The sequence below is a fragment of the Bubalus bubalis genome, chromosome 6 (genome assembly GCF_019923935.1).
Source record: "Bubalus bubalis isolate 160015118507 breed Murrah chromosome 6, NDDB_SH_1, whole genome shotgun sequence".
Lineage (NCBI taxonomy): Eukaryota > Metazoa > Chordata > Mammalia > Artiodactyla > Bovidae > Bubalus > Bubalus bubalis.
The window spans coordinates 46,463,748-46,490,338 of NC_059162.1; the positions used below are offsets into that span (position 1 = coordinate 46,463,748).

The 26,591-nt window shown below is 38.4% G+C and overlaps 1 protein-coding gene across 1 annotated transcript in view; it reads left to right on the plus strand.

Annotated features, from left to right (window-relative positions):
- The window catches only part of DPYD (dihydropyrimidine dehydrogenase), a 945,375-nt gene extending 934,522 nt beyond the window's left edge, over positions 1-10,853 (plus strand). The window contains exons 22-23 of the mRNA XM_025289449.3: positions 6,057-6,197; positions 9,410-10,853. Coding sequence (XP_025145234.1) covers positions 6,057-6,197; positions 9,410-9,580 — 312 coding nt within the window. The 3' untranslated portion in view covers positions 9,581-10,853. The remainder of the gene's footprint in view (positions 1-6,056; positions 6,198-9,409) is intronic.
- Positions 10,854-26,591: the final 15,738 nt, after the last annotated feature.

Sequence of the window (26,591 nt, forward strand, 5' to 3'; positions counted from 1 at the left end):
ATTTACTCGACGTTTAAATGCTCTTTTGATGAATTTGTGGGGGAGAAAGTGTTCTCCCTGTCCTACTCCTCCGCCATCTTGGCTCCTCCTCGAAGCTTTGATTTTAAACAAACGTCCACATTTTCCACTGCATAGAATAATAATTCATTTTCTTTGATACTCTTTCCAAAATAATTTAAAATAGTTGTCATTCTTGTATCATTTTTCAGATTAAAAGATATATATAATTTTCTTAAGAACTATGATTAAAGAGAGGTGATTTCTTTTTAATTGGGGAATACTTGCTTGACCATGTTGTGTTGGTTTCTGCTGTACAACACTGTGACTCAGCTATAAGTATATATATATATGCCCTCCCTCTTGAGCCTCCTCTCCACCCCCTGATCCTACCCCTTAGGTCACCACAGAGCACTGAGCTTAGCTCACTCTGCTACATAGCATCTTCCCACTAGCTATCTATTTTACACATGGTAGTGTATATATAGGCTTCCCAGATGTTCAGTGGTAAAGAATCCACTTGCCAAATGCAGGAGACACAGGAGATGTGGGTTCAGTCCCTAGCTTGACAAGATGCCCTGGAGTAGACACAGCCATCTGCTCCAGTATTAATGTCTGGAAAATTCCATGGGCAAAAGATCTTGGCAGACTATGGTTGAGGGGGTCACAAAGAGTTGGACATGACTGAGTGGATGTGCACGAGCACAAATGTATGTATGCCAAAGCTGCCCTCTCAGTTCATCCCACCCTCTCCTCCCCCACTGTGCCCACATGTCCGTTCTCTATGTCTGCATCTCTGCTTCTGCCCTGCAAATAGTTTCATCAGTTACTGTTTTCCTAGGGTTCATATGTATGCATTAATATACATTCTTTTTCTTTCTCTTTCTGACTTGCTTCACTCTGTGTGATATACTCGAGGTTCATCACATCACTGCAAATGACTCAATTTAACACCATGTGTTAATAAACTTTAGAGGCTCCAAAGACTTTGTTTTATCTAGTTTCACATTAAAAAAATGGTGTTGTAATAAATGACGAGAACAATTCTCCAATAAAGTGCAAAATGGTATTTGATATATGCAGAATGTGAATTTGCTTCCTATAATAACATTTCTTAGAAATATGCATTGTTTCTTTGGAATAAACCTTATAAGCTGGATTCCTGTCTAGGGAGTTTCCTGTTTAATCATGTTTTGAATATTTACTGATTATTTCAGTCAAGTAATGCTCTACCCCAATGAAACAACCATTTTGACTGGGTTGTTTATTAGATTGAAAAACTTATTTTCTATCACATATTGTCTTTTACAGCCATAGAAGAACCTCATCCATTTACTGACTTAAAATAGTATCAGAAAATATTAAACATATCCAGATTCTTTGACTATGATGATTTTGTATTTAAAGAAGTAGTCAAGATTCCTTAAGAAGCTAGGAATAAAACTACCATGTGGCCCAACAATCCCAATACTGGGCAACTACCCTGAGAAAACCATAATTGAAAGAGACATGTGTACCCCAATGTTTGTTGCAGCACTTTTTACAATAGCTAGGATATGGAAGCAACCTAGATGTCCATTGACAGATGAATGGCTACAGAAATTGTGGTACATCAATACAATAGAATATTACTCAGCTATAAAAAAAATAACACATTTGAGTTGGTTCTAATAGGTGGATGAACATAGACCCATTATACAGAGTGAAGAAGTAAGAAAGCAAAATACAAATGTTGTATATTAATGCATGTGTATGGAATCAAGATGATATTGATGAACCTATTTGCAGGGTAGCAGTAGAAACACAGAAACAGAGAACAGACTTGTAGACACAGTGGGGGAAGGAGACGGTGGGAGAAATTGAAAGGATAGCATGGAAACATATACATTATCATATGGAAAATAGATAGCAAGTGGGAACTTGCTGTGTGACACAGTGAACTCAGCCCAGTGTTCTGGGACAACCTAGAGGGGTGGAATAGGGTAGGAAATGGGGGGGGGGGACTTCAGGAGGGAGGGGACATATGTATAGCTGTGGCTGATTCATGTTGATGTTTGGCACAAACCAACATAATACTGTCAATCAAATAGCCAACATCCATTGGATCATCAAAAAAGCGAGAGTTCCAGAAAAACATCTACTTCAGATGTTTATTGACTACGTCAAAGCCTTTGACTGTGTGGATCGCAACAAACTGTGGAAAATTCTTCAAGAGACGGGACTACCAGACCACCTTACCTGCCTCCTGAGAAATCTGTGTGCCTCTTGATGAAAGTGAAAGAGGAGAGTGAAAAAGTTGGCTTAAAACTCAACATTCAGAAAACTATGATCATGGCATCTGTTCCCATCACTTCATGGCAAATAGACAGGGAAACAATGGAAACAATGAGAGACTTTATTTTGGGGAGCTCCAAAATCACTGCAGATGGTGACAGCAGCCATGAAATTTAAAAAATGCTTGCTCCTTGGAAGAAAAGATATGACAAACCTAGACAGCGTATTAAAAAGCAAAGGTCTGTCTAGCCAAAGCTATGGTTTTTCCAGTAGTCATGTATGGATGTGAGAGTTGGACTATAAAGAAAGCTGAGTGCAGAAGAATGAATGCTTTTGAACTGTGGTGTTGGAGAAGACTCTTGAGAGTCCCTTGAACTGCAAGGAGATCCAACCAGTCCATCCTAAAGGAAATCAGTCCTGAATATTCATTGGAAGGACTGATGCTGAAGCTGAAACTCCAATACTTTGGCCACCTGATGAGAAGAACTAACTCATTGGAAAAGACCCTGATGCTGGGAAGGGTTGAAGGTGGGAGGAGAAGGGGACGACAGAGGATGAGATGGTTGGATGGCATCACTGACGCAATGGACATAAGTTTGAGTAAGCTCTGGGAGTTGGTGATGAACAGGGAAGCCTGGCTTGCTGCAGTCCATGGGGTAAAAAAGAGTCAGACACGATTGAGCGACTGAACTGAACACAATATTGTGAAGCAATTATCCTCCAATAAAAAATGATTTTTAAAAATTACTAAAATCTTTTTGTGAATCTCATATTTAAAAAAAATATTTAGTAAATTAACAAATAGCTATTAGGCCCATACAACTAATATTTTAGTTGTAATAAAACTAATATTTTAGCCTAATATTTTGCCATATATTTAATATATAAAGAAGTGAAAGATGCACTTATTTTAACAAATATTCAAGTATCCATTAGATTTCAGTGATCTCAGGAGCAAGATATACCACATGTGACATAAAGATGAATAAAGCCTAGTAAAAGACTGCATATAGGAAGCAAATATAAAAATATGTATAAGATGAAGCAGAATTTGCTAAACAGATAAGTAACAGATGAGTCAGCATAACAGAGTGCTTACAGACATAGATTTTGAAATTAGGCAGCCCTAGTCTGAATGCCTGCTTTTTCATTTACTTACTCTTATACCTTAGATATTAGGCACTTCATCCTCTATAATATATGTGAAATTTAAGTGAGAAAATGCTTAAAAATTATGGCACTGGCCCAATACATAGTAAGAACTCAAAGTAATCTGTAATCATTAGTTCCACATAATAGATAAAATACTATGAGCCATTGTGGGTGTGTAGGAAGGAAAGGGGTGGGAGACAAAGAAGAGAAAGAAGAAAAGAGAGATCACATCTTTCTTGGTTAGAAAAGAAGGAAAGATTCAGGAAATCTTCTTGGAGTAGTGGTGTGTCAGCTGTCTTTGAAGGATGGACAAGATTTTTCAAAATCAAAATGGGAAGGAAGAGTATTCTGGACAGAAAACCCAAGATAAAATTAGGTACCAGAAGAGCTGATTGATAAGTTCAGTACAGGGCATGTGTCTAGTATAGCTAAAGCACATGGTAAAAGTTTGAAAGTGAGAAATCAGACCAAAAAAGGCATGCCAGTGAAAGTCTTAAATGCTAGACTTAAATGTGAAACTGTATTTAATTCAGTAGATTTTTTTTTTTTATAGTAAGGTAGTGGGAAATTCAGTTTGTGCTATACAGCACAGATTAAGATGACAACACTGGAAAAAAATAAAAAAAAAAGATGACAACACTGCATAAGATAGGATGGGGAAGGAAGAATATAATAATGAGGCTTACTGTGTAGGCTCTTGCAACTACCTTAGAAGTAATGGGAAATTAATTAATAGTGGTTAAAGACAAAGAATTGATGCTTTTGAACTGTGGTGTTGGAGAAGACTCTTGAGAGTCCCTCGGACTGCATGGAGATCCAACCAGTCCATTCTGAAGGACATCAGCCCTGGGATTTCTTTGGAAGGAATGATGCTAAAGCTGAAACTCCGGTACTTTGGCCACCTCATGCAAAGAGTTGACTCATTGGAAAAGACTCTGATGCTGGGAGGGATTGGGGGCAGGAGGAGAAGGGGACGACAGAGGATGAGATGGCTGGATGGCATCACCGACTCGATGGACGTGAGTTTGAGTGAACTCCGGGAGTTGGTGTTGGACAGGGAGGCCTGGCGTGATGCGATTCATGGAGTCGCAAAGAGTTGGACATGACTGAGCAACTGAACTGAACTGAACTGAACTGAAAGACTATAGTGGTCATGGAAAGAATATTCAAAAGATTTTGCAAATCCAGAACTCAAAAGACTTGGCAACCAATGAGATATTGGAGTAGGGAGAAGTAGGAGTAAAATACAACTCTGAAATTTCAAGCCTCAGTGATTGAAGAAATCCTAGTAGTGTTTCTATGACTAAAGAAATCAGAAGAAAGATCCAATTTTGTGATGTTGATGAAAAGTTCAGTGAGTGGTGAATTTGTTGTACCAAATTCTAGGAATGGTGCTCATCATGCCACTGATGAAGATCTTAAGTTTGTGAGAGAAACTCTGGATAGAGATATTGATTTGGACCCCAGGCAGCCCCCTATAAACAGACAGCGAGATTGTTGAAGTTATATCTTTAACACCCTGAAAAGAAAATAGTAAAAGACAGTAAGTTTCTGATCTTATTCCTTGAGAGCTACACCAATAAACAGTATATAATAATGTAAACTTTGTTTCAGTTTGAAAGCTCAAAGTCATGAGCATATTGTCATTTAGAGTGGAAACAGGAAAAAAATAAAAGTTAAAAAGGGTAAACCAAGGTCATAAAAAGAAGAGCAGGAAATAAAATACCAAAGAGAATATCAGAAGATGGCTTTAATAAGAGTGAAACCTCCTTGAACATGGGCCTTGAATTCAAACAAAAGATTGTCTTGTTAAAATTTAAAAACAGAAGCAGAAAATCTTGACAGCATACTAATTTGACAAACATTGTTACATTCTCTTGTTTTGTTTTATGAAACAAAGTGTTTCTTATTGTTGATGAAACATCCTCTGTGCTTCACATATTAAGCAAACTCCCAATTAATATGAAGAACAAAGATGTGTAACGGCATGAAGAATCTTTAACGGTGAATGAAGAAAATCCGAGTTCTTTAATAGTAAAAGAGCATCTTATTTAGCTACTAGATTAACCTAATTAATTAACATAAATTAGAATTTTTAAATAATGAAATAACTCTTCAAAACATGACAGGTGGGTATGCTATCAAAGCATTTTTTTAAATGAAAATCTAGACTTCAAGCGCAGTGCTATAAATGCATAGTGTTCACATTTTTATTCTCATTCCTAGCAATCTTAATGTTTTCTAGTATCAATGCATTTCCCTTTGTTGCTCCTTATTACTTGGATCATTCAGAGTCCAAAACAGATGAAAAGGAAGCCACAACCATTGAAAATGTGTCATTTCTCCTGCCCACAGAAACATTGATTTAGATCATTTGTGGATAACCTGTTGAATGCAATGAGTTAAGTCTTGTGTTTCTAAGCTAGATATAGAAAGAGGGTCCATCTTTCAGGAGACAGAAATATGTAAGCTACAATTATAAAAAGTATATCCATGAGAGCTACAATATCTAAAATCTTCTAAGTTAGATAATGCAACATTCTATAAAAACAGGGAGATTTGGACCGATATTAGTCATAACACGGTAATGTTTTAAAATGAGCCCCGTAAGTAATCCGGCGCCTATCTTTTAGGATGTGATTGGAAAAGCTCTTCAGTACCTTGGAACATATGGTGAACTGAGCAACACAGAGCAGGTTGTGGCTGTGATCGATGAAGAGATGTGTATCAACTGTGGCAAATGCTACATGACCTGTAATGACTCTGGCTACCAGGTAAGAATCATGCTGTAATTAGGGTGCTGTGAGGCATGTTTCTTCTGGCTTTTGTAGCAGAAAGCATCTTTTGTTGTGAAGTATGGGATTCAGACCAGACATGCCAAATGTCACTTCTCAGCAGTGACATAGCATTCCATCCTCTCACATTCATAGCACAGTGGTGATTTTCCTTTATCATTGGAGTAACAATTGCTTTGCAATGTCAGGTTAATTTTTGTTCTACAACAAAGTGAATCAGTTTATATGTACATATATCCCCTCCCTCATGGACCTTGCTCACACCTCCCCTTTCTCACCCATCTAGATCATGAGAGAACACTGAGCTGAACTCCCTGAGCTATAGAGTAGGCTCCCACTAACTCTCTGTTTGACACAGGGTAGTATAGATATGTCAATCCCAGTCTCCCAATTCATCCCACCTCCTCTTTCCCCTCACCTCATGTCCACACCTCTGTTTTCTACATCTGCATCTCTATTCATGCCATGCCAACAGGTTCATCCATACCATTTTTCTAGTGATTTTTTTTAAAAGCAAGCTAATAGTTCATATGAACAATGCCACCATTCAATGCACAGTATTGTTTTAGTGTCGTTTCATCACTCATAAAATTGGAAGGAAAAATTCAAACAAATATTCACACAATTATGGCCATAAGGAAGCATCATACCTTAAAGGAGAAAAAAGGGAAAAGAACTAGCACTTATTTCCATGATCTTGAAGAACTGGCTTCCTTCTGTGCTCTTCCATTCAGTCCTGATTGGGCTTTTACTACAGTTAGAAAGAAAAAGTGTTTTGCCACCAACTAGCTGTGCTGGTTGGGACCTGAAATCCTTCTGTAGCTGGAAAAGCTGAGCAAGTTGTGTTCCTACCGCATAAAGTGAGCCAGAGCTTCTTCCCAGTCGCTGAGCACTCAGCTGAGAGTCTGCCGTGGAACAATAAAGAAAAAAGTGGGTATCAGCTGTCTTCAGGTTAAGAACTACAGAATAATATTGTTTTCATTAAATATTTCACACTTTAAAGAAGTATAATAAAGTAAAAATAAGATCCCTTTAAGATGATTAATGAATTTTCAAGATAGATAAAATGGCCCATTTTTTAAAAAAACTATATTTCATTTACCTTATTTAGCTTGGACAAAGATGCTATTTGTTTGTGATATGATTTTATGTATTCTTCTGACCACCTAATGGAAGTATGACAGACATAAGTTTAAATTTTAAAAAACCTCTTTCTCCTCAGTTTAACACTGTTCCATACCCAATTTTTACCCATTGTATTTACTCATCTTTTTCTACACCTGAAAAGCATCTCTAGCAGTTATTTTGAAAATACTAATCATATCATATTCATTTTCATTTCATCTTTCCTCTCATTAACCAAACAGAGATGTCAGGAAGTTCTAACACTAAAATCACAGCACCAGGGTTCTAACATCTTAAATCTTAGAGGTTATGACTCCCACCTTGGAATTGTAGCCTTGGCAAAACTTCAACAAAAATAATCTTATTAGTGAGGGGGGAGATTGCAGTTATGCATTCAAAAAGATTTTTAAAAGCCTTCCTTTGGCTCTTCTGTCTCTCAAAGATAAAAAATAGAAAATCAAAATCTTCAAATAAATGTGAAGTTTTACATGTTTGCAAAATTTCAAAGTGTAAGATTTCTAAGATGTAAGTATTATTTTATTTTCATCAGTTGTTTCTTGGATTTCTATTTATAATAGAGTACATAAGGAAGAGAATAGCTTTTATTCATTTAAACAGTCATCTGAGATGTTGTTTTACAAAACATGGCAGCAATTTGGTTAGACCACATTTCTTAATGGTTTGTCATAGCTACAGTACTTGTTCAGATATATGGTTGTTTCCTTAAAGCTCAGAATTTTTAAAAAATAGTAAGCACTCTGACATAATTTACTCTAATGAGACCATTTTAATTTGTTATGTTCATAAAAGAGAAAAAAAAATAAGTTGCAAGGAACCTTATTTGAGGGATGGAAATGCATAAACATAACAAATACTTTAATTGGATTTTATAACATGTTGTATATGACACAGGAAAAAAAATCAGAACTCAGTAATTATTTGAAAATGTAAGATTTGCAGACCTGACCTCCAGGAGTATCTGGGGCAAGGTGGGGGCTTACTGACCCTCGTAATTTTTCTCAGCCCCCTCACTCATCCCTCCAAATTAGCACGCGGTCTGAGTAAAAACATTGACTTGTTCTGCGAGAGAGACTTCTCGACAAGTCCTCAAGCCCTCTCTGCCCCCATGTAGCTGCCCTGAAGTGTTTCCTAGATGGAAATTCTTGTCTGTTGTTTCCATTGTTGAAATATCTCTTTAACAGGCAAATAGTTATCATGGCTTTAAATGAAAATCTCAATTGTAAATTTCACACCAGGTATTTTCATTGCATGTTACAGATTGCTGTTGTTCAATTGCTACACCATATTATAAATTAAATCATGTTAAAAGGAAGGAAAGATGAGAGAGAAGGAGGGAGACAGGAATAAATTATTGAGTTTCTCAAAATCCTGAGAGGTTTGAGAGCTGAAAGCTTTATCCTGGTCCTCCAAGCAGAAGAGTGCCGGCCAGGACCAGAAGCCAGATGTCCAGGCTCCCGTCTTTCAGTGCTTTTCCCCTTGGTGGTGGAAGAGTGCCTAGAATCAGCTTGGAAACCCTCAAACCTGAAAGCTGGCTCTTAAGCAAATTTTTTTTTTCTATTGCCTTTCTGTAAGCACTATAGCCATAATATGAAACCCAAACAAGTGCATTCATTGCCTCATCTGACAGTGACATTCTCCACTGTCGAGAACCAGGAGTGTGAAAAGGACAAGGTGTGGAAGCGCCCTGCCCGCCTCAGGTAGCCGACCCACCAGGTCATGGTCAGACCGGCAGGACCCACACTCTGCTCACAACGCAGGAAACTAGAGAGTTACTATGTTATGAAATATTTTCCTCACACAAAGAAAGAAAAATACCTCTAAGGAATTTTAAACATCGTGTTTCTAATTTAAAAGGATTTTTTTTTCCTGTCTTTTTCTCCCCCCTCTTCTCTAGCAGCTCAACTGTTGCTATAGCTGCGCCACAGTCTGGGCGTAGCTGTCTCCAAGTGCAGCTCTCCTGCAGTGGAGAAAAACGTTGATGCTAAAATAGGGGCGTCTTGCCCTTTGTGGGCAGTGACAGCAAGACTCTTTATTTCTGTTTGCAGGCTATCCAGTTTGATCCTGAAACCCACCTGCCCACCGTTACTGACACTTGTACAGGCTGTACCCTGTGTCTCTCCGTCTGCCCTATTATCGACTGCATCAAAATGGTTTCCAGGACAACACCTTATGAACCAAAGAGAGGCTTGCCCTTGGCTGTGAATCCTGTGTGTTAAGGTGATTTGTGAAACAGTTACAGTGAACTTCGAGGTCACCTACTTATGCTGATCTTTTCAATAGTGATCATTATGCTCAGCTTTTTCTAAATTCAAACATATAATTTCTAAATGTAAAAAAAAGATTATTTCTAAAGAAATTTCTAAATTTTAAAAATGTCTGCTTCCAGTGATCATTCAATTAATGGTCATAAAATAGAATAATTCTTTTCTGAGCAGAATTGTTCAATATTACTATGGAGCAGTTAATTGGATGTTCACCATCAGTTGTCCATTATGAAAAAATTAACTTTTTTGTAGCAATTAATGCTACACTTTTCAAATTGCCCTATGCTGAGTTCTGTCTTTGATTTCTAATTGTAAGGGAAATTAAGTATTTTAGAACAAAGTACAATTTAACTTACAACAAATGTTTCCAAGGAAACATTTTATAATTAAAAATTACATTTAATTTTAACTCTGTTTATAAGCAAAAGTAATTAGCTCCATAAAGCTCAGATGAAGTCAAATAATTATTTACTGTGGTAGCAAAAGAAAGCCAATGAAGGTTTGGGAAACTTTAGTTAAGTTCTCTTCACTGAAATAACTGGATACTGAAGGCGAGAGTGTTCAGTAACCATTTGTATCAAGCTATGCTATTCACCACTCAGGCCTGAGATGGGTGTCCAAATGCTACCAATGAATCAACATGACATTCCTGTTTAAATATTTAAACTATGTTCCTAACAAAGTAAGACGTTAGGATGGAACTCTGGTTAAAGCCACTCTTTTGCTAAGCACAGATCAGTTCTATCTGCTTCTAATATAGTCACCTTCATGATCCCAGCAATTAATGTTTGAACACAGCACAGATTATACAGAAGTGGGGTCATGTGCTTCATTATTCAAGAATGAGAAATACAGTATGGGTAATATATATTATATGGGTGATACCACTTTACCAACTCTTTACTTTAGTGTTCATGTTGAATTTCGAGAGTAATTAAAAAAGAAATGGTATTTTCTGTTACTGCCAAATAATATTTTTATATTCCTCTATTTTTAAAATCAGCAAATAGCATCTTATAAACTTGTTTATCTCTTCTTTGTGGCATATTTTAATATGAATCCATAAGTAGTAAATCTTCATGTAATCATCCATAGCACCTTTCTATGACAAATGCAAGATCAAGAGAAAAATAAATGTTTGATTATGCACTTTTAGAAATGCACATTTACCACAAAATCTGTATGATCAAATAATATTAAATAAAATTTTATAAAGCATTTTAAACAACATGGTCATTTGCTATCTTTTCTGCAAATACAATCTCATGTCAACCATTTAGATTCTGAGGTAGAGTAGTTTGGGGTTAACTCTGTTGTAAATTCCATTCACATTCAGTAATACATATAATAAAGTTCAGTTCAGTTCAGTCACTCAGTCATGTCCGACTCTTTGCGACCCCATGAATTGCAGCACACCAGGCCTCCCTGTCCATCACCAACCAGTTCAGATCTAATGAAGATGTCCTTGAGACTTCTTCCCACTCCTCCATGCTAATTGATCACCCCTTCTGTACAGATGATGCTAACTTCTATACCTCCAAGTTGGACTTCTATCCATGTATCTGACCACTTGCTGTATTTAAGCATTTCAAACTCAATTTCAAAAGTCAAAATAGTTACTTCTCCACTTTTTTTCTTCCCTGTTTTCATCCAGTCCTTTACCATGTCCAACAATTTTACTCCTAAAACATTCCCCAAGGCTTTCCCCAGCTTTAAATTGTAGAAACTGCCATAGTTCATTCCTCTAACATGTATTGTCCAGCTCTTGTAATAACTTCCTAACAGGTCATCTGATATCCGTGCTGACATCCCTGCTCACTTTTTCAGGTGTTATGCTACATTACTGGCCAACATGATTGTCCCATCATATTTCTCCACCATTATAAAAACCTCCAGATCCTTTCATGTGTTAAATTAAATGCGGTCTCATTGTAGCTTAGTTGGTATAGAATCTGTCTGCAATGCAGGAGATCCAGTTTCGATTCCTGGGTCAAGAAAATCCACTGGAGAAGGGATCGGCTACCCACTCCAGTATTCTTGGGCTTTCCTTGTGGCTCAGCTGGTAAAGAATCTGCATGCAACGCGGGAGACCTGGGTTCGATCCCTCGGTTGGGAAGACCCCCTGGAGAAGGAAATGGCAACCCACTCCAGCGTTCTTGCCTCAAGAACCTCATGGACAGAGGAGCCTGGCAGGGCACAGTCCACGGGGTCGCAAGAGTCAGAAATGACTTGGCGACTAAACCACCACCATTAAAATGGAATACAATACTCTCCTGCTAAGACCCCTCCACTACTATTCCAAACATATGTCCCCTACATAACTGAGCTTTAGCCAAAGTTGGAAGATAACTACAGTCTCTGGAGTTTGATATCTGCCTGTCACTTAATTGCTTGTTACTTCAGACAGCCAACTTCAACTGTCTAATCTTTAAAACTGGCATTAAAACAGTTTCTAATTCCCAAGGTTATTGTGAGGATAAAAAAATAATAATAATACAGGTTAATTAAACAACTCACTGAATAAGCAATTATTTTTACTTACCTAAAAGCATCCTATAATGAAACAATTTAGAAAATAAAGATATGTTTTGAATACAAATCATCTTCTGTCTCTTCTCTTATGTGTTGTTATTTTGAAATTGAAATGTTTATACTAGAACAAGTTGTAAATCTTACTGGTTCCCTGGTCAATAATGAGTTCATCAAATTTTTAACATCTGTTCACCTAAAAATATGTTTATACTAGAGCTCATATAATCAGGTTATACTTTATAATCTATACATAATTTCAATAATAAAACGACACTCAGTTACTAAGATCTTCTTAATATTGTCTGAGGATACATCAGAGGTCTGTCTTATATTATTCATTTGAGAGTCTATCATCAATGGCACCCCACTCCAGTACTCTTGCCTGGAAAATCCCATGAACAGAGGAGCCTGGTAGGCTGCAGTCCATGGGGTCGCTAAGAGTTGGACACAACCAAGCAACTTCACCTTCACTTTTCACTTTCATGCATTGGAGAAGGAAATGGCAACCCACTCCAGTGTTCTTGCCTGGAGAATCCCAGGGACGAGGGAGCCTGCTGGGCTGCCGTCTATGGGGTCGCACAGAGTCAGACACGACTGAAGTGACTTAGCAGCATTGCAATAAAATAACTTAAAAATTCTTGTTGACTTGTACATTAACAAAAAAGTCACCTGTAAATATTGTTTACATCCCCTTCATGGATCACAGCTTTATCATGGTGACTGCTACTGCTGCTGCTAAGTCGCTTCAGTCGTGTCCGATTCTGTGCGACCCCAGAGACGTCTGGCAGCCCACCAGGCTCCCCCGTCCCTGGGATTCTCCAGGCAAGAACACTGGACTGGGTTGCCATTTCCTTCTCAAACGCATGAAAGTGAAAAGTGAAAGTGAAGTCGCTCAGTTGTGTCCGACTCTCAGCGACCCCATGGACTGCAGCCCACCAGGCTCCTCCATCCATGGGATTTTCCAGGCAAGAGTACTGGAGTGGGAGCCATGCCATGTAGAGCCACCCCGATGGATGGGTCATAGTGAAGAATTCTGACAAAATGTGAGGAGGAAATGGAGAAGGAAATGGCAACTCATGCTAATATTCTTGCCTATAGAATCCAAAGAACAGTATGAAAAAGCAAAAAGATATGACACTGGAAGATGAGCCCCCTAGTTCAGAAGGTGTCCAATATGCTACAGGGAAGAGCAGAGAGCAATTAGGAATAGCTCCAGAAAGAATGAAGTGGCTAGACCTAATCGGAAGCAGTGCTCAGTTGTGGATGTATCTGGTGGTTAAAGTAAATTCCAATGCTGTAAAGAAAAATATTGCATAGGAACCTGTAATGTTAGGTCCATGAATCAAGGTAAATTGGACATAGTCAAGCAGGAGATGGCAAGATTGACCATTGACATGGTAGGAATCAGTGAACTAAAATGGACATGGATGAGAATGGGTGAATTTAATTCAGATGATCATTATATTTACTACTGTGGGCAAGAATCCCTTAGAAGAAATGGAGTAGCCCTCATAGTCAACAAAAGAATCCAAAATGTGTTTCCAAGGCAAACCATTCAACATCACAGGAATCCAAGTCTATGCCCTAAACACTAATGCCAAAGAAGCTGATCAGTTCTATGAAGTCCTACAAAACCTGCTAGAACTAACACCAAAAAAAGATGTTCTTTTCATCATAGGAAATTGGAATGCAAAAGTAGAAAGTAGACTAAACAATTCTTTATATGCCACACATTTAATGCAGAGGAAGTTCTTTTACCATTGTTTCAAAACTCTATCAACCAAACAATAGCAACAAACCAAAATTGAAATGTAACTAAAATGTATCATTTAAGCATATAGTAATGTAATCAGACTAGAGGTTATTAGCCCCATTTCATAGATGAAAAACCAAGGCTCAAAGAGTTAATGAAATTTACCTAAGACCATACATTGAAGAGGGCAAAGTCCATATTTAAATCCAATACTGAGCTTCCCTCACTACACAGCCTATGGTCCTTGTTCCCCATCTTCATTCGCACCTCTCAAATCTTCCTACGAGTATGAAAAACATTTTTCATCTCACACACATTCAGTTCAGTTCAGTCGCTCAGTCGTGTCTGACTCTTTGCGACCCCATGAATCACAGTACTCCAGGCCTCCTTGTCCATCATCAACTCCCGGAGTTCACTCAAACTCATGTCCATCACACACGTTATTAGAACCTATACCTGCTGCATGCCAAATGCATGAACTTGGATACTTTAACTATACCACTGAACCTCAATTTCCTCATCTGTAATAAGAAGATGATAGCTTTGCATTTAATACATTAGATATCATTTGCGTTGAACATAGAAATTTATGTTTATGAACATAGAAATTTCAAATACACTTCAAAGAGATAAAAGGCTACTAGCAAAAATCTACATTTGTTAGACTCAAAGTCAGACTGTCTTAGTATTAACTGGTGGAATGACCTTCTAAGCATTCATTCATCATCTTAGCAATCGGGAAAAAGACATTCCAAGCAGTTGGAAAGTCAAGATTCTCTTAAAAAGAGAGTAAGATGACTAATAAAAATGAAAGAACCCAGTGATGAAACTTAACATATATCAGTTCAGTCGGTTCAGTCACTCAGTCATTTTCTGACTCTGTGACCCCATGGACTGCAGCATGCCAGTCTTCCCTGTCCATCACCAACTTCCAGAGCCTACTCAAACTCATGTCCATCGAGTCAGTGGTGCCATCCAACCATCTTGTCCTCTGTTGTCCCCTTCTCCTCCCACCTTCAACCTTTCCCAGGATGAGGGTCTTTCCAATGAGTCAGTTCTTTGCATCAGGTGGCCAAAGTATTGGAGTTTCAGCGTCAATACTTCCAATGAATAGTCAGGAGTGATTTCCTTTAGGATGGACTGGTTGGATCTCCTTGCAGTCCAAGGAACTCTCAAGAGTCTTCAACATCACAGTTCAAAAGCATCAATTCTTCAGCATGCAGCTTTCTTTATAGTCCAACTCTCACATCCATACATGACTACTGGAAAAACTATAGCTTTGACTAGACAGACCTTGGTTGGTAAAGTAATGTCTCTGCTGTCTAGGTTGATCATTTCTTTCAAGGAGCAAGTGTCTTTTAATTTCATGGCTGCTGTCACCATCTGCAGTGATTTTGGATCTCAAGTAAATAAGTCTCACTGTTTCCATTGTTTCCCCATCTATTTGCCATGAAATTATAGGACCAGATGCCATAATCTTAGTTTTCTGAATGTTGAGCTTTAAGCCAACTTTTTCACTCTCCTCTTTCACTTTCATCAAGAGGCTCTTCAGTTCCTCTTCACTTTCTGCCATAAGGGTGGTGTCATCTGCATATCTGAGGTTATTGATATTTTTCCTGGCAATCTTGATTCCACCTGGTGCTTCATCCAGCCCAGCATTTTACATGATGTACTCTGCATAGAAGTTAAATAAGCAGGGTGACAATATACAGCCTTGACGTACTCCTTTCCCTATTTGGAACCAGTCTGTTTTTCCATGTCCAGTTCTAACTGTTGCTTCTTGACCTGCATACAGATTTCTCAGGAGGCAGGTCAGGTGGTTTGCTATTCCCATCTCTTTCAGAATTTTCTACAGTTTGTTGTGATCCACACAATGAAAGGCTTTGGCATAGTCAATAAAGCAAAAGTAGATTTTTTCTGGAACTCTATTGCTTTTTCTATGATCCAACGGATGTTGGCTACTTGATCTCTGGTTCCTCTGCCTTTTCTAAATCCAGCTTGAACATCTAGAAGTTCATGGTTCACATACTGTTGAAGCCTGGCTTGGAGAATTTTGAGCATTACTTTGCTAGTGTGTGAGATGAGTGCAATTGTTTGGTAGTTGAACATTCTTTGGCATATATATGTATATATAATTATCCAATTATCATATTTAGAAATGAAGCTCAGCTGACTTAAATTTCAGATGATGCTTTCTCTTCCAGATCATTTTGCTAAGTGGGTATTATCTATTTTTTTACAATATGAATATTTGCAGATGTTTTATTCACTTTTTGTGGTCTTAAGGTGCCTTTTAATGACTTGAAGAAATTGTGTAATAACCATAGTCTGAAAGGGTTAAGATACAGTCCTTAGAAATGAGCTTATTACCTGGCAGGATCTGGTCTACTTCTGTCCTATGAAGTTAATTCATTAACAGGAAAGCCATTAGACACACTATTATCCACCCAGAGCTGTAACTTCCCCTTTTATCCACAGATGCACAGAATTCAGCAAAATGCATGCAGAGTAAGAATTTGGATGAGATCTTTAATGATCCTGGGAGATTCATGTAGTCTAACTCTTTTATTAATTAATATGATAACATTAATTAATATGGTACCTCTTTCCCTCTTTTATCAAGTAATACAAATTTTCTGCTTAAATTTTTTAAATTACAAATGACATTTTTAAAGTGAGTAGTCCCATTTAGCTTGGAAACTTGCACGGCTAGTTGTCCCTCTAAGTATATTTGCCTTTCATTAACTGATCTACAGCATTTATTAACTGTGATATTATTTATTATTGCCCTCATATTTACTATTCTTCTAATACACATTTAAACTGCCATGCCATTGAAGAAGCCAAGCCATTTTGTCACTGATAAATTCTACAGTAGTGAGTTATCTTAATTAATGTATCTGTACAGTTATTTATTTACAGAATTTATGTACTGCTTTTCCATATGTTGTGTTCTATAAACATCAAGAGGCTTCCGGGTCCCTGCCTTCTCTATTCCACTATCATTAATGAATTCAAATTCATATACAGCTGGCAGTTTTTGAAGATTTTCTCCTCTTCTAGTCACTCAAGATTGCCCACTAAAATAACAATAAACTTTTCATTTCCTTCCTGCCCCATATCAGTCAGGAAGCTTAATTTCAAGTGACAGAAGACCCAATTCAAACTATTTTAGGTAAAGAATGTTATTGGCTTACACATCTAAAAACACAGAGGTAGTGTTTGTTGGATGCGGAGTTTCAAATAATGGCATTGACAGAACTTAGATTCCCTTCATCTCTCCATTCTGCTTATGTGGCTTTATTGTCAGGTTCCACATATGACCCTTGGAGCCCAAAGTTCACATCATCTTGGTTGTATCACAACAAATAATATCGTGTTGTGTGGTAGGCAAAATAATGTCCCCTCCCCAAACAGCTTATGTCCTAATGTCTGGATCCCATGAAGTTATCATGCTACATGGCAAGTGAGTGAGCGACTATCATGCTACATAACATGACTGAGCAACTAACACTAACACACAGCAAGAGGAGAAAATAAGTACTGGAGAGAATTAATGTTGCTAATCTACTGACCTTAAAATAGGAAGATTATCCTGGACCATCTGGGTGAGCTGAATGCAATCACGAGAATCCTCAATAAGTGGAAGAAGGAGGCAGAAGAGAAAGAATGTCAGAGTGATGCAATGGAGAAATACTCAACTGGTCACTTAAGGCTTTGAAGATGGAAGCAGGGTCACAAGGCAGGAAAAGAAAGCACCTCTAGAGGCTGGAAAAAGCAATAAAATGGACTTGCCTCTAGAGAATCTAGAAAGGCAGGAAGCTCAGCCCATCCCTAGTTTTTAACCTATGGAGATACTTTTTGGACTCTGACCTCCAGAACTGTGAGTTAATAAATATTCGTGTTGCTTTAAGTAATTTAATTTGTGGTCATTTGTTATAGGAGCAATAAGAGACATATATTCTGCAAGGATCGGGAGCCTTCTGTGGGCTCTGTCTTCTATGCCTCTACTGTTACCAAATTTGGTTGAATGGCTGGACCAAAAAATAAAAATCAGCTACAATCTGTCCCACTTTATTCCTCCCATCCTTTGCCAATTTTTATCAATTCTGCTTCTGAAATAAGAATTGTTTCTGTATCTACTTCTATTCTCATTGCTCTACTTCAGCTCTTTCTCAAGGGATTTAAAAGTGATTTTTAAGGTCCATACTATTTCTGTCTGAAATAAGAATTGTTTCTGTATCTACTTCTATTCTCACTGCTCTACTTCAGCTCTTTATCAAGGGATTTAAAAGTGATTTTTAAGGCCCATACTATTTCTGTGTTTCTAGAATCTAGTACCTAAGATAAAAAAAAAATCTAAAGTAGAAACTCACATGATCTTAGAATTAAAAACTAAACATTGATCTGTGCCCAAGAAATAGCAAATTACACTGATATATGTAGAAGATGAGAGAATAAAATGTAGAGACAAATATTTCCAAAAAGAATTTTAATATGATTTTTGTCTTATGTGCTAATTTTATTTTTTATAAACTTCTTTTATTAAAATGTAACACATGCAGAAAATTTCACAAGTTGTAAGTTTCAGCTTATTGCACAAAGAGAACCATATTCATTTAATCCCCATGCAAGTCAAAAATCTCCCTACATCTCTGAAATCCTCCTTGGGCCTTCTTATTTTCCACCAAAGTAACCATTGCCATGACCTCTAACATCATGCTGGTTTACCTTTGTTTGAACTTTATATAAATGGAACCACACAATATGTTTTGTTTTTTGCCACATGTCGCTACAAGCAGAATCTTAGTTCCCCAACTAGGAATCAAACCTGTACCCCCCATAGTGAAACCTTAACCACTGGACCACCACAGAAGTCTGCCACTATATATACATGTATATATATATATTATATATATATATATATTTTTTAATGACTGATGTCTTTCACACGATATTAGCCTTTGGAGAGTCATATATGCTATTGGATGTAATGGTAATTTGATGATTTTTATTGCTGTGTAGTATTCCAGTGCATAAGTCATAATTTCATATCTATATTGTTATTGAAGAAAGTATATGTCATTGGTAGTCTTTCTAACTATTACAAATAATGTTTCCATGAAGATTCATCTTGGTCCATATATGGATGCATTTCATTTGAGAAATAACCATGAATGGGACTGCTTAATCATAGGAATTATGTGTGTTTACTATTATTTGTTTTCTCAAATAGTTTCCAAAATGATTATAGCCATTCACACTTCACCAGCAGGAATCAGACTCCTCTTCACCCTTGTTAACATTTTCTATTGGGGCATGGGTATTAGCCATTTTATGGATATATGGTGGTCAATGTTTAATAAGCAGGAAACAAAATTCCTAATCATGAAAGAAAAAGTTGATAATGACAACATTAAAATTAGGAGTTTCTGGGAATCCCTAGTGGTTCAGTGGTTAGGACTCCATGCTTTCACTGCCTAGGGCCCAGGATCAGTTCCTGGTTGGGTAACCATGTTCCCGCAACCCATGAGGCATGGCCAAAAATAAATTTATTTTTAATTCTTAAAAATTGGGAATTTCTTTTCATTAGAAGACCACTAAGAGAACGAACAGGTAAGTCAGAGAGTGAGAAAATGTATTTGCAATACATATAGCTGACAAAGGACTCATGTACGAAACTTAAAACTCCTACAAGTCATTAAGGAAAACAGACTACCAATAGAGAAAATGGGCAAAAGCCATGATAGAGGCCACACAAAAAAAGGGTATTCTATCAATTAACAAAATGTATGAAAATGTGTTCAACTCCATTGGTCATCAAGGTATTAAAAGCTAAAGTATAAAGTACAACTCCACTAGATAGGAAAAATCTGAAAGAATTGTTGTTCAGCTACTAAGTAGTGTCCGACTCTGTGATGCCATGGACTGCAGACCACTAGGCTTCCCTGTACGTCACTATCTCCCGGAGTTTGCTCAGATCCATGTCCATTGAGTCAGTGATGCTATCTAACAACTGTAGTAAATAGAAAATTCTGAAGCTGCCAGGCCCCTAACCAGATTGTGTAATTGAGGAGTTAATAAAATCTAGCCCACAAGTTTCATGCTGAGGCAAAATGAGAAACAAAGTTTTCTTAATCTTTATGCATTGTAAAGGATTTGTTTATTTAGGAAAAGAAGTTTATTACTTTCTGCATCTTAAGTGACATTTTAATGACTGACTGTCAGTTTCAGAGAATTTAGAAAATACCTTCCTTAGAGAAGATGTTCATTACTATAAACAGATCCATATGGAATTTGTCAGGCGGTTGAAAATTTTAGATGGCTTGTTTGATACAACAACAGTAAAAAAAACCATCTTTTGCATATTAGTATCGTGTCAACCATTTTTACACTCAGCCAAACGTGTGCATGCTGAGTCATGTCATGTCTAACTCTGTGTGATCCCATGGACTGCAACCCACCAGGCTCCTCTGTCCATGGGATTCTTCAGGCATGAATACTGGAGTGGTTTGCCATGCCCTTCTCCAACACTCAGCCAAGAAGTGTTTACAAATCAACACTCTTCATCACCATGCATTAAATAGCAGAGACAGCTCCTCCACATTTATCAAATAACTGTTATTAAAGAATTTCAGGTGTCAGGGCTGCCCAAATTATGGAATAATTGGATCCAAAGGTATATACGTTTAACTTTCAGATCAGTTTTATCAACAGGGAGACTCTAGGAGTATTTTTTGGTTGCACAGACAAAGGCTGACTAGGAGTATTTCAAACCACGAGGTATGACAATGGGTATGGCAGCACAGTTTAATTACAGTACTGTTGCAGCCACTCAAGAAATTTTGAGAACTTGAACTGATAAAGCAGCAATAGTGTGGTTAGGGAGGAAGGGATGGATTGAAGATATATTTAGCAATAGAGTTGGGAACAACATGTATTTATTAATAACCAGTAGATATCAGCCACTGTGTAAAGGGAAAAAACTAGAAATACACAGTAATTTTCTTCTAATAAAATGTTGATCATGCTACTATGGAAATAATATAAAGGCATCTTTAAGTCAGTCTGGGGAAGACTAAGATTTCTTCACAGCAAATTTATGCCAGGTGAACAGAATCTTGTGGACCGGTGATGTGGTGTACTGATTTAGAATGCAGATTCTGGAATCAAACTCCTTGTGCTTGAATCCTGGCTCCGCCTCCTAGATGTGCCTTCTTGTGGATGGCACTTAATGATCTTAGCCTGTTTTCTCAGTTGTAAACAGAAGGGAAAACAAGCTGAGATCATTAAGTACCCTGGTGGCTCAAATGGTAAAGAAGCTGCCTGCAAAGCAATGAGACCTGGGTTCAATCTATGGGTCAAGAAGATCCCTGGAGGAGGAAATAGCAACCCACTCTAGTATTGTTGCTTGGAGAATCCTGTGGACAGTCCATGGGGTTGCAAAGAGTCAGATGTGACAGAAAATGAACACACAACATCCTCCTACCTCTCAACAATGCTAGAGCAATTGCCCAATAAAATGCTTTCAAAACTTCTTTATCTTTTCCTTTTTTAGCATAGAATTTTTAAAAGTGAACGTTATACCAAGATATATACATATAAACCCCAATACTTTAGCAAGTGCTGTTTCCTCTTTATATATTGTTCTTCATCAGATCATACTAAGAGTAAATTTCTTTCTTTTTTTTTTTTTTTTTCAAAAACTAACTCAAGAAGTTAAGCCCTCTTCCCAAGGGCATGCCCAGAGATGAGAGTTAATTATTTCCTCCTGGTAATATCTTTGCTCATTATGCATGTGACTATGAGTGCATTGGGCTTCCCAGATGGCTCTGGGGTAAAGAACTGCCTGCCAATGCAGGAGACTTAAGAAACACAGGTTCAATCCCTGGTCTGGAAGGTCCTCTGGAGAAGGAAATGACAACCCACTCCGTATTCTTGCCTGGAGAATCCCATAAACAGAGGAGCCTGGTGGGCTAGGCTACTAGTCCATAGAGTCACACCGAGTCGAATGCAACTGAAGCGACTTAGCATGCATGCAAACATGAGTGCATTAAGTTGCTAGAAATTGCCATATGCATATCTGCATTCCCATGACCAGGTTGAGGGTCTGGCATATTGTAAGCCAGGGACATAATAGATTGTTTAACAGCTTTACTGAGATGTAATTCACATAACACAAAAATTCAGCCATTTTAAGTATACAATTCACTAGCTTTCAGTATATTCACAGAGTGGTGCAACCATCACCATTACGAATTTTATCACCCCCAAAAGAAATCCCATACCCACTAGCAGTCACTCCCCATTCCCCTCTGCCCTGACCCCAAGCGAACATCAATCTACTTTCTGTCTATGGATTTCCCTATTCCAGACATCTCGTAAATGTAATCACATAATATTTGGTTCTTTATGACTGGTTTCTTTCACTTTGCAAAACCTTATCAAGTCCCACCCATCTTGTAGTGTGTAGTTTATTTCTTTTTGTGACTACATATTCCATGATACACCAATGTTTTATTTACCCATTATCAGTTGATGTACATTTGCCTTGCTTTCATTTTGGGCCATTATTAATAAAGCTGCTATAAGTATTCATGTCCAAGTTTTAGTGTAGACATGTTTTCATTTATCTTGGGTGCATGCGTAGGAACAATTCCTAGGAGTGGAATTGGTGGGTCATGTGGTAACTATGTTTGAGCTTCCAGGGATCTACTGGGTTTCTTTCCGAAGTGGCTGTGCCATTTCACATTCACACCAAGAATGCATGAAAGTCTGATATCTCCACAGCCTCACCAACACTAGTTATTATCTGTCCTTTTGATTATAGTCACCTAGAAAAGTGAAACGGTATCTCCTTGTGTATTGATTTGCATTTTCCTGATAGCTGATGATGTTAAACATTGTTTCATGTGTGTATTACTATCTCTGCTTTGGTTGTTGAGTCGCTAAGTCATATCTGACTCTTTTCAATCTCATGGACTGCAGCATACCAGGCTTCCCTGCCCTTCACTATCTCCCAAAGTTTGCTTAAACCCAACTCCATTGAGTCTGTGATGCCATCTAGCCATGTTATCCTCTGTTGCTCCCATCTCCTCATGTCTTCAATCTTTCCCAACGTCAGGGTCTTTCTAAAGAGTCAGCTCTTCGCATCAGGTGGCCAAAGTATTGGCGCTTCAGCTTCAGTATCATTCCTTCCAATGAATATTCAGGGTTGATTTCCTTTAAGATTGAGTGGTTTGATCTCTTTTTTGTCCAAGGGACTCTTAGGCTGCTTTTTTTTTATTAATATATTAAGTTATAGAGTTCTTTGTGTATTCTAGATACAAGTCCCTGATCATATATAAAATTTGGAAAAATTCTTTTCATCCTATATGTTGTCTTTTCACTTTCTTGATAGTGTTTTCTGAATCATAAAGTTTTTAAAATTTTGACAATATCTGATTTATCTACTTTATTTTGCTGCTTATACTTCTGGTATAATGTCTAAGAAACTAGTAGGAGTCCAGCTTCATTCTGTTGCACATGGCTCTTCATTTGTCCCAGCTTTATTTGTTGATGATATCATTCTTTCACCTCCCAGAATAAGATTTTGAATTAAATGACATGGTTCCTCCCTTCGGGGAACTCACAGTATGATGATGGAAACTGATACGTATATCAGAAAATTACATAACAATATGTGAGCCCAGAAAAGTGCAAAGGTCGGCTAGAAATTCCTTCTAAGTTTCTAGACTAAGCCCTGGTTCTCTCTTCCTATGAAGTATAATTTAAAATGACACCTGAATAATATCTGGATTTGGGGATGGGGGGCACTAATCTTTCCACCTCATGGGAACATCAGTTTGTAATCACCAAGATGCCTTTAATGACATCATTATGCCTATGGTTAAATCGATCCATTCATTTAAAATACGAACCCCGCACACTTCCTTTTCCCACCCTCTGTCTCCTTCTTCATCCTGAGTCAGGCGCCTGGCTTCTCTGCAGACATTGCTGAAATCACCAAACTCAATTAGGGAGAAAGGCCTGCACTCCTTGCTTTCGGATATCTGTCAGGGTGTTGGTCTGGTCAAGGCCAAGAGATTGAGCAGAGCTTTACAATCCCAGTCTCTTATTTCAGAGTCTGCCCCAAGCTTTGGACTTGATACTTTGAAGATGGTAAAGAAAACTCTGACATTAAATGACATTATTCATCAAAATGTTGCCATTTCTCTCTCAGTTATAATAAACTGACAATGTGCTAGTACCATTTTTCCTTAATCTGACATTGTGGTTATGGGTATGAACAGATACATATATGCAACATTTCATAATTATGCTTTTCTAGTAACAAAAACAATCTGTATAATAATTTTTATTCATTGAATAATATGGTGGTTTCTAAACCCTCTAGAATTTTATCCATAAAGATCTAAAATACTCCATGTTACATAAGAAGGATCCTAGGGGGTTGTCATTTGCTTTAATGTTTGGCACTACTTTGCTGATGACCTGTGGAAGATGTGTTTGCCTTGCCAGCATCTGGCTACCTGGCAGACGCCAAAGGCAGCTGGGGAAGAAACTTCAGAGTCGCTTCTGGGTCTTCCACATAATTAGCCTGTTTATAGGCCATCTGGGTTGCTTTGATTTCACCATCACCCTTTCTTTCTTTCTGAGGAATTTCTGTGTATTTCTCCCTTTGGGACTAAAATCATTAATAAGTCCTTCCTTAGTCAGGGACACTGGCTTCTTTAATGTATCTGGCAGCTCTCTGTCCCCCTGGATCCATCTCATTATGAAGCCCCCCTACAGACTGAAGGAGTGTGGTGTTGATATTGGAGAAGGCTGTCACAAAATTAACAGGACTCATTAGAAGGAAATTACAGATTTGGGGCTCCCTAATAGAATAGGTTTTTAGAAAACCCTCATCCAAAGAATTACAAAGGGTACTTAAAGAGAACTATTGCAAGAAGGGCTGGATTTTAGTGAGGCTGTCTCCAATGGGGACACACGCTGAACTGTCAGCACTGGGCTAATCAAACAGCGCTTGTGTGAATGTTCACCTGATTTGAATGTCTTCAGGCCTCACTAGGTCACTGTGTGGACCAATGAGGTCATATAACATTATGAAATAAATGTTAACAGCCAGCCTTCACTTGCAAACCTACCTATTATTATTGTTGCTCAGTCGCTCAGTCATATCTGACTCTTACGTGACCCCATGGATTGTAACCCACCAGCCTCCCCTGTCCATGGGATTCCCCAGGTAAAATTACTGGAGTGGGTTGCCATTTCCTCCTCCAGGGGATCTTCCCAACCCAGGGGTTGAACCTGCACCTCCGCGTCTCCTGCACTGCAGGGGGATTCTTTACTGCTGAGACACTGGGGAAGCCCACAAGCCTACCTATGACAGCCCTTTTCTAAAAGTACACCCCATTCTCAACTTCCTACAATAGCAAAAGGATTAGCATCTGTCTCCATGGGACCATGTGCTCCTGCATGCTCCTGCACGCCAGCCATGTGCCTGGAGACACCAGGGTCCCCTCAGTCTGAACCTGGATTCTGCTCATCTGAGTTTCCACTGCATGACATCCTCTTGTTAGCAAAGCTCTCAGTCCTCTTAGTATGGTATCAACTCTGTGTGTGTGCATGTTAAGTCTCTTCAGTCATGTCCAACTCTGTGACTCCACGGACTTAGCCCGCCAGGCTCCGCTGTCCATGGAATTCTCTGGGAAAGAATACTGGAGTAGGTTTCCATGCCCTTCTCCAGGGGACATCAGCTCTACTTTTAGGTAAAAAGAATAAAAGTTGCCCTCACTCCTTATATTACCTTCTGTTAAAGGGATCCAGTGAGTTGCCCTGATATTTATGGTGTCTGGGGCAAAAGTTCAAATGGAAACTGCATTCCCAGCCTAAGCCTTTCTCTCTGTACTCTCTCTCTCTCCCTGTTTGTATCTGTCAGTGACCTCAGACACATGCCTGCAAATCCTTTAGTGCAAATGTTCAGGTCGTTGGAAAAAAATTCTCTTCCTCCCGACAGCCATTCCCACATTGCACAGAACACATGGCATGATTGGATACACCTTTAGAAAGAGGGCCCAGGGAATTGGGCTGGGCCAGTCCTAGAAATGCTGATTGGTAATATGGGGCTCCTGAAGCATAGGCTCAAGGGCTTCTATTTGCCAGGTGATTTTAATCTCAGCTCAGGCTTAGAAGAGACACGCTATCCAGTAATGTAGCAATGATGCTTAAACATTCACTGAGTTTTGTTGCCAGTGTTACAGGCAAGATGATGTGCTTTTGAGGGGAGGCAGTGACATGCACTACAGGGGCTTCCAAATGGATAAAACTGATGCAAGTTGAATTTCTCTGGTTGAAACAGGCCAACAATAAAAGCGCTCATGCCCTCCTCCCTTCCTTTATGTATTTATTCATTTTTTTAAGCAAATACTTAGTGCATGTGCTGGGGCTTCCCCAGTGGCTCAGTGATAAAGAATCTGCCTGCCAATGCAGGAGCTGCAGGAGACACAGGTTTGATCCTTGGGTCGGGAAGATTTCCTGTAAGATGCATGGCAACCCACTCCAGTATTCTTGCCTGGAGAATCCCATGGTTAGAGGAGCCTAGTGGGCTACAGTCCATAGGGTTGCAAAGAGTCAGACATGACTGAAGCAATTTAGCACGCACACACACACACA